The sequence below is a fragment of the Meriones unguiculatus genome, chromosome 1, assembly GCF_030254825.1.
Source record: "Meriones unguiculatus strain TT.TT164.6M chromosome 1, Bangor_MerUng_6.1, whole genome shotgun sequence".
Lineage (NCBI taxonomy): Eukaryota > Metazoa > Chordata > Mammalia > Rodentia > Muridae > Meriones > Meriones unguiculatus.
Window position 1 is genome coordinate 30,753,580 of NC_083349.1, and position 9,799 is coordinate 30,763,378.

A 9,799-nucleotide genomic window follows, 5' to 3' on the forward strand; every position below is an offset into this window, starting at 1 on the left:
CAGAAATTGTGGTATTTTTATACAATGGAATACTACTCAGCAATCAAAAAGGAGGAAATAATGAAATTTGCAGGCAAATAGTGGGATCTAGAAAAGATCATTCTGAGTGAAATATCCCAGAAGGAGAAAGACAAACATGGGATATACTCACTTATATAGACCTATAAGATATGATAAACATAATGAAATCTATACACCTAAAAAAGATAATCAATTGAGCGGACATGGGGTGAGATGATCAATCCTCATTTAGAAAGACAGATGGGATGTGCATTGAACGGATGACAGGAGTCTACTGAGCGCATCTGAAAGACTCTAACTAGCAGTGTTTTCAAAGCAAAGACTCATGACCAAACCTTTGGCAGAGTACAGGGAATCATAAGAAAGAAGGGGAGTTAGTCTGATGGGGAAAGGATAGGAGCTCCACAAGGACCAAATATATCTGGGCACAGGGTCTTTTCTGAGACTGACATTCAACCAAGGACCATGTATGGATATAACCTAGAACCTCCACTCAGATGTAGCCTGTGGTAGCTCAGTAACCAATTGGTTTCCCAAAGTGAGGGGAACAGGGACTATTTCTAACAGGAACTCAATGACTGGCTCTTTGATCTCCCCACCCCCGAAGGGAGGAGCAGTCCTGTTAGGCCACAGAGGAGGGCTTTGCAGCCAGTCCTGAAGATACCTGATAAAACAGGATCAGATGATTGGGGAGGAGGTCCCCCCTATCAGTGGACTTGGAAAGAGGCACGGTGGAGATGAGGGAGGGAGGGAGGGACTGGGAGGGAATGAGGGATCGGGACACGGCTGGGATACAGAGTTAATAAAATGTAACTGATAAAAAAAATAAAAAAAATAAATAAAATAAAAATAAAAAATAAAAAAACCCAAAAAAACCCAAATCTTTCTAGTTTCCTTTTTTTTGTTGCTTTTGTTTTTTGCTTTGTTTTTCACTTTTTAAAAATTTATTTACATTTTTATAAATTATAGTTTATTCACTTTGTATCCCTGCTGTAGTCCCCTTTTTCATCCCCTCCCAATCCCACCTTCTTTCCCTCATATTCTCACATGTCCCTCCCCAAGTCCACTGATGTACTCCTCTTTCCCTCTGACCATAGCCTATTAATCTCATCAGGATTGGCTCCATTATTTTCTTCTGTGGCCTGGTATGGCTGCTCCTCCATCAGGGGGAGCTGATCAAAGATCCAGTCACTGAGTTCATGTCAGAGACAGTTCCTGTTCCCCTTACTAGGGAACCCACTTGGAGACTGAGCTGCCATGGGCTACATCTGTGCAGGAGTGAGTATCAGTCTCAGAAAAGACCCATTTGCCCAGGTATTTTTGATCTTTTGCTCTCCTTGTGGAGCTCCTGTACCCTGCAGGTCTTTGTATATCCCCCCCTTTTTTTTTCATAAGATTTCCTGTACTCTGCCCAAACTTTGGCTGGCTTCCTTAAATTTTATGAATTTCTTGTAAAATACAAATATGTGAAGCTTGAGAGATGATTCAGTAGGTAAAAAGCTTGCTGTACAAACATAATTTCATGAGTTAGACCCAAAGACCCTATATGAAATTTTGGCAGAGTGCCTTGTGTTTATAATCCTGCCACCGCAATAGTCTATACCACAAGTAGCTGTCACCTTAACACAGAAACTACTCCAGCAAAAACCATGGAGAAAAGTAGCTGCTGCATACCTCTCGGCAGGAAAATAGATGAACATAACCGCTATACATAATCATAGGGATCATCTCATACCGTGCTACTGAATAAAAATTCAAAAGAAATGAAATTAGTTTGGTAGGAGAAAGAAGAACAAACCATGAGACTACACAAACCTTGCAGTTGTATTCGCAATACATGGGCAATGGAAATAAAACCTAAATATTCTTAGCTGATTGCAGAACAAAAGAAAACACAGCACTCAAATAACTTTTACATCATAACATATAATAATTATCCATCATTTATAACAACTTGAATGTACAAATAATCATTAAGGTTAAATCAGGGATAAAGAATGATGGAACGGAGACAGAGGGTTAGCTAAATTAAAGGTGTATAAAAAAAGTCACCTGAAAACCTACTTATTTTTTCCAATTCTTTCTGTTGTTTCCTTTTTGGGATTATAATATAATCACATCTTTTATCTCTCACCTTTTCTTCCTCCAAACTCTCCAGTATACCCCTCTGCATGCTACTTCAAATTCATAGCCAGTTTTCACTAATTGTTATTCTATGCATACATGTCCACACATATGGATACATACTCTTAATTATAACCTGTTCAGTCCATATGTTACTCGTATGTATGTTTTCATCTGGTTTGGCACTGGGCAGTAAGTTTATGTGTTCTTCCCTGTTCCCAGTTTTTTTTAGATACCTATAGAACTTTGTGCAGGCTTGAGGCCTTATAAGCTGTTCCTCATATTCTTTGTCATATCCATTGGTGTCATTGCTCATATTTGCCTAGTCATGTTGGTGAGAGTTTATTGGTATGGCTTTTGATGTTATTAGGAAACAAAATCTCAAAGCAAACTCCCTGGTCCTCTTGCTCTTACAATGTTCTTAGGTGCGTTTTGTAGATGTGTCTATTGGTACAGGGTTACACAACTCTGAATTTTGATTGATTATGATTTTTGGTCTCTGTTGGAGGAGAGTGAAGAGGAATATCATGATACAAGTGATCTCATATAAAAATGGTAAAGGGGGGCCTATATAGGTGAGAGATAAAGATAGAAAGAGAGAGAGAGAGAGAGAGAGAGAGAGAGAGAGATCCAGAATAAGGAAGAAGGTGGGTTAAAAAAAACAGTTAGGAAGTCAGAGAAAGACACAAGGAATCATTCTATTAACATTTACCTAAACAAACTCTATGAAACACATAATTCATTATACATACACAATTTAAGACAACTTTTCTCATTTGGACTGACAATAGTTCCTTCAAGAGTGAAGACCACATAACAAAAACATTAATTCCAGACATAAAAAGAGCTCTTTAGATTTGTTGGACAAGATGTTCAAGAGACTCCCATAACTTCATTGCTCCCAGAGATGGAAGGTAAATCACATTGCTGCAGATACCATGCACTTCAGAAAGAAAGCTCATAAACCTTTAAGCTGAAACTGGCCTCAATACCCCATCAGAAAACTGTTCTTGTACCAGAAGACACCATACAAGTTTCCAAAGGATGGAGACAACCAAGAGTCTTACCCCAGAATGCAAATGAACAATATGAACCACCAACATTGCAAAATAACACTAAGAGTGCAACAGTGCCATGAATACCTTGGCTGTAACCACCAGCTCTCTAATTTCACTTAAGACTCACTCAACAAGAGGGATGCCATGCCTGATACTGCAAACCTACTTAACCACTTAGTGCTAGTTAAGTTATGATCATTGGAATAGAACCTACAACCTTTAATTTACTAAACCAGTACAATCCCTGCCAACCATCTATAAGCATTTGTTCTTATGACCAAAGGTAAACGTAGAAACATACTTGTTTATAACGCAATGAACACATAAAACCTAAAAGTAAGCTGCTTTATGATGGTAGATATGCTATGTTGTTAAACAGTGCAGCTCCTCAAAGCTGCTGAATTATAAAAATCCCAGTAATGATTATGAGATATTGCCTTTTGGACTGTTGGTAAGGGAGTCTGTGGAGGCCCTTAAAATAATATAGACTCTTGTGATTCCTTTTAGTTACTCAGTATAAATAGTTGATAAGATTTTAAAGCTGATGGCAGCATTCACATTTGTTGCAAGATATAAAGAAATTAACTAGGAATTGAGCTTTCACAGTTCCAGAAGATGCCAGAAGGCGCCATGCAGGATGTTGAGAAAGAAAAGTCTTCAGTCATCTTCCTCAGCTATGAACCCTATGAACTGCAATACCAACCTCTCAGGCAAGATGGACTCATTAGTGCAACAATAGATTGGCTGTTATGGGGACAACTAACCATCCTCTGGGATGTAAGCCTCTTCTACAAGAAGAGAATTGATGGCTGGCATTATCATTAAATTAAAAAAAAAAAACCAAACATGACTGAGGAGGTCTTATGCCCTGGGAATGGGCTGGGAGCAGGATTGTGAGGTACAGGGTGTTAATTAGCTAAATTGTCACATTGCCAAATCACTTTCTAAATATATCACATCAGTAGAAAAACATTACACCTTCAGCTCAGCCATAGAAAAATGCTATTTTCAGCCTTGATCAGAGAAACTTCTTTTTTTTATGCTATGAATGATGGAGAATACAAACCCTTATGACTGCTCAAGGGGCTGAGATTTAGTGACACCGAGATTTTAGCTACAAAGTGGGCATTTATGCCACACACTCAAAGGTTGAGCAAACATCACAGGTGAGGAGGCAGAATGTGTGTGTGCTAGGAAATATGGAGAAGGGCTGGAAAATGTTGTCCTCAGAGCATAACGCAGCCATTGCAGTTATGATTATACAGCCGCTTCTGCATCCTGGACTTACTTGTACCAAACTGGGCCTGTCACTGTCAGTTATGGCTAGGAGAGGGGCACACAGGGCTCTACAAATCCCGGAGCTATTGGCCATTGCTGGACAATGAGGGAGACACAATCATATCCTTCAGATGTGTACTCGCTGGACAGTCCACCAGGCACCAATGGAGAGTTCCAAACCTAAGGACACATACATAGCCCTGATTCAACTAAATGAGTCCCAACAACATGGGTGTGAGAAAGGGACTTATTGGAAGACAGAAGGTGGAAGGGAGACACACTAGGATGGGGTCAGAATAATAAGAATGCATAATGAATGCCAAAAGGAGATTGTCAGAGAGAAAATTTAAGAAATGTAATAAAAGAGAAAAAAAATCTCATGATTCTTCTCTAATTCACATAATTTAATATATCAGTAAAAACTTTTAATTTTTAAAAATGTAACAACACTTTTGGTCTCTGCAGACAGGTTAATTACCCTTTCCCTAGGAATACTGAATAAGGACACTTGAAGTATTCTCACAGGGGAAATCTCTGGAGCTTGCCCAGTCTGTATAATTTTGTCAAGATCCCCTTGTATTGGCCTCTAAATCCCAATCTGATTCCTGATCACAGTTTTTTAAAGGACATTCTGCAGGGTATGAACTCAGTGAACATTGTTAACATTTGAGTAATAATCATTATGAGTATGAAAATGTCTTCTGCTTACCTAAAATTTTGCTGTGAAATTTTAGCCAGCATCAAAGAGATTTCCAAATATAAAACTTATATAGTTGGACTTTTCTACTAGCCAGAGTGTTTATCAATTGTACAAAATAATGATTTTTATTAAGACTGTTCTATATTTGTATAATGTATGCTGCTCATAGTTACTGCTAATTGCTTGACTTTTGAATTATAGCTTCTTTATAAGATAAGTATCTGCACCTCGTTGCTTACAGAAACGATATGTGAGTTGTGTAAGAGAAGAAATTACGCCACACTTATTTTACCAATTAGGAGAAGGTAAGTGATTCTTCTCAAAGAATTCCAAAGTCTTCATGTTGATTTGAAACTGATTCCATGTTCCTATTCTTTCTTTTAGTTTTTTTTTTTTTTTTGCATTAAAAATGTTGGAGTTCCTATAATAGAATTTTGGCAAAATTCTGTAGTAGATTTTCTTTTTTTTTTTTAATAATAATGTTTTCATTTATGATTTTTTATTTTTTTATTTAATACAAGTTATTCACTTTGTATCCCAGCTCTATCCCGAATACCGCCCTCCCTCCCTCTTCTCCTCCCATGTCCCTTCCACAAATAATAATGTTTTAAATGACCATCTTGAATTTGGAGAAAATACATAGGGGTTGGACTGTACTATAAAGGTGCTACTAGTTACAAGCGGCTTTTACTTTGATATTATTCTCGATTGCATGTTCTTTGGATTCTCTCAAAATGTTTTGGTTCTGCATTATGTATCCACTTAAGTGAGAAGCGTAATGCTATAACAGTCATAGGCTGCCTGTATCTGAAACGAGTTATGTGAAAACAAAAATGAGATGTTCTACAAGAACAGTGAGATGAGAATGGTCCATGAATGCCATAATGTATACCATGGAGACTTTTTGGATTTATTTTTAAAATTATGCTTCTTTCTCCCATTAAATACAAATACAGGCAGACTGATTTGTGGTTTTATGTTAGATATATCTTTTCATCTCATTGGCAACTCAAACAGATAAAAATGAGAAAGTTGGAATAAAACTTTGCCCAGATCAAAAGGGTCACAATGAATTATGAATTAATAAACTTAAAACTTCATTTTAAAGCTATTTTAATCTCATGCTTACTCTTAGAAAGTGACTTAAGTTATTGAACGTCTAACCTTTCCTATTGTTCCTGTGTAACTTCTCAAATCCTGTGTCCTTGCCAAAGAAGATTAATATTGTCTAACACACACAAACACAGAAATAAACACACAAAAACCTTCTTCATTATTGTTTGTAGCAAATGCTAAAAATAGCCATGTATGTCAAAATTGGAAACCATGATATATTCAATGGCAGGCATTTGAACTTGCTAAAGATTGTTGAGAAAGATATAAAAATGATGAAATGTGGAATAACCAGATCTATGCTAAAATGAGTTTACCACTGATATGTGATGAGCTCATATCATAACACTAAGAAGACAAAGAATGATTTAAGAAGGCATGGTTTATATCAAACTTTAATATAGATTTCAAGGAAAATAGTAATAACAGCCTATATAAAAATGTAGAGAAACAACATTATTCTTTGAGTAAAGACAAGAAACCCTAGAGAGCACAGAAATGATTACTAGCTGAAATGTGGGAGAAAAGACATAATGGAAAGTTTCAAAACTTCAAGCCTGAAAAGCAAGTGAAGCCCCACATTTCAGTATTCACCCCGATCAGACCAGTGTGAAGTGACCTGAACCAGCCTGACAACATGATGGCAGTTGTCAGGCTGTGCTCCTCACATTCCAGCATGCTCTGATTGAAGTGCTTTGTTGACTGAATTCCCACAGTAATACTTCAAAGTAGGTTTTGTGACTGTCTTCATTGTGTGGGTAAAACATGATATTTGGGGGCAATGGGACTACAGTGACTCCCACCTGGTAAGAAATTGCTCCAATGTGGGTATTTCCAAGTAATTTAAATCCCATTTCTGCCACTGATTTCCTCACTTAACAAATTGTATTTTCAGGTAGATCTCATTCCCATAACTCCAAATGTGCTTCAAAAACTACTGTGTACAAGAGTTAAACACCTCAGCCAATTCAGAAGCTTTTGTTTTAGTTATGCATTTTCAAGATGTACAGATGTTGGTAATGATGAAAATTGGCCTGGGATGATGAAGATGATATGTCATATAATATTAAGAATGCGTTTGTTTGTTTGATTTTTGTTATTTGACAGGATTTTATGTACCACAGGCTTGTCCAATTACGAGCTTTTAAATTCATTAAGGGCACATTTGCCTTTATGTTAAGGATCATTTCATCTGTGTTTTTGTTTGTTTTGTCTGAAATGAGAGGACACTAAGTGGTGAAAAATATGAAGATATTCCTTGATCATACACTCTATTAGTTCACTCTGAAAACATAAATACTTATTTTTTATGAAAGATGTCAAAAATTAATTACAAAATCAGATGACTGGATTTGATTTAAAGTCATTACAACCTAAGAATTAACAGACACTAGGAATCATTTAAATGTTGGCATGAGTCCAAAGCAGAAAATGCCAATTAATAGTTCAGTAACAAGAATAAATTACCCAAATTTTGTACCTTATAATTAACATCATAATTTATATCAGTGTTGCAACCAATCAAATTTATACATTCATAAGAAAAGGCACTAAATAAACTTCAAAAATGTCCACAATAGTGCTTATGCAGGTGGGCAATATGGAAGTGTCAATTGTTCTGAGTTCAGGAAAGATCAGTCGGCAGAAAATTCAACAAAATGAGTAATTTTTATTAAATGATTAATATCAACATTGCTGTTGATAAAGAACATTTCAAAATTCTTTATGTTTACTTATTATTATTCCTCACTTCATAGATTAAGTAACACTGTATAATTAGTACACTCAACTTGATTCCAAAGCCTGGGCTTTCTTAGAAGTTGCTCATGGCACAACTCATAGCTCACCGATTTCAAAAAAATATTTTACACTTTTCAAATAATTTTTAATTATCTTGTTGCGTTTTTTCTTATTGTCACAGAGCATCCTGTGATCTCCAATAAGCTGGATGGAGAACAGGACAGAAGTGACACACTTCCTCCTGATAGGACTCACCAATGACCCAAGCCTTCAGTTTCCCCTTTTCATTACCTTCCTCATCATCTACACCATCACCCTAGTGGGGAACCTGGGGATGATCCTTCTGATTGTCCTGGACTCTAAGCTCCACACACCCATGTACTTTTTCTTAGGTAACCTGTCTCTCGTGGACTTTTGTTATTCTTCAGCTGTTACTCCAACAGTGATGGCCGGCCTTCTTATAGGAAACAAGGTCATGTCTTATAATGACTGTGCAACACAAATGTTCTGTTTCACTGCCTTTGCCAGTGTGGAAAATTACCTGTTAGCCTCAATGGCATATGATCGCTATGCAGCAGTTTGCAAGCCTCTACATTATGCCACAACCATGACTACAGGTGTGTGTGCATGGCTGGTCATAGGCTGCTATGTCCTGGGTTTCCTAAATGCTTCCATTTACACAGGAGATGCATTCAGTCTTTCCTTCTGTGAGTCCAATGTAGTCCATCATTTCTTTTGTGATATTCCAGCAGTCATGGTTCTGTCTTGCTCTGATAGGCATATCAATGAGCTGCTTCTTGTTTATACAGTGAGTTTCAACATCTTTTTTGCTATCATAGTCATCTGGATTTCTTACATACTCATTTTCATTACCATCCTAAGGATGCACACAGCTGCAGGACATCGCAAGGCGATTTCTACCTGTGCTTCTCACTTTACTGCAGTCTCCATTTTCTATGGAACTGTCATCTTCATGTACTTACAGCCCAGCTCCAATCACTCCATGGACACTGACAAAATTGCATCTGTGTTCTACACCATGGTCATCCCCATGCTGAATCCTGTAGTCTACAGCCTGAGGAACAAGGAGGTCAAGAGTGCATTATTAAAGCTAAAAAGCACATTCACTTTTTGAAGAGAAAATAATCTGAAGAAATTTTTCATTTTTACACTATTGGGGATGTCCAATCATGGGTTCATTATTCTTAGATATCCTATATCTATTGAGCTACATTTGAGAGACCCACTCTGAAGTTCTCAAGGTGATTTGTTTGTATATGCAATGGCTGATATCTGTTAAAAGAGGACATGATACATCCAGAAAGACACAGGTGAATTAGAATAGCTAATATTTCTGGAGGTCAAGATTTCCAAACTCTTATTCAGGACACTGCCATATTCATGCCAATGAAGATGCAAGTAAAACAAGCATTTGAAGAAGTTCATTAAGTGAGCAAATTTACACAGGTTTCCCATGATGACAGACTCACAGGGCTAGGATAAACTTGTTGGAGTTAAATATAATATGGCTAATATAGAGGTCCAGATTGACAGCATGATGCCTTTATTTAAAAGTATCCCTAAAACAGGCTAATATTGATAAAATAAATTTTTAAAAATCTACTTTAATTTGGATGTATGTTCTTAATGTAATCCATTGAGGCCTCAACTGAATAGTAATTAATTGCAGAAAGAAAAAATAATCTCCTTTCATCTCCCCTCTTCCTCCTTTTCTCCTTCTTTTTTACCTTTTTTCCTTCTTTCC

General features: G+C 36.9%; 1 protein-coding gene across 1 annotated transcript; it reads left to right on the forward strand.

Annotated features, from left to right (window-relative positions):
- Positions 1 to 8,239: 8,239 nt before the first annotated feature.
- LOC110565861 (olfactory receptor 5B3-like) lies at positions 8,240 to 9,169 on the forward strand. The gene has a single exon (XM_021663633.1). It carries the CDS (start codon positions 8,243 to 8,245, stop codon positions 9,167 to 9,169), a length of 927 nt encoding a protein of 308 aa, XP_021519308.1. The 5' UTR covers positions 8,240 to 8,242.
- Positions 9,170 to 9,799: the final 630 nt, after the last annotated feature.

Bases quoted from the DNA above. Each gene is read 5' to 3' on its own strand.
- LOC110565861 (XM_021663633.1), top strand. From the start codon at position 8,243: ATGGAGAACAGGACAGAAGTGACACACTTCCTCCTGATAGGACTCACC.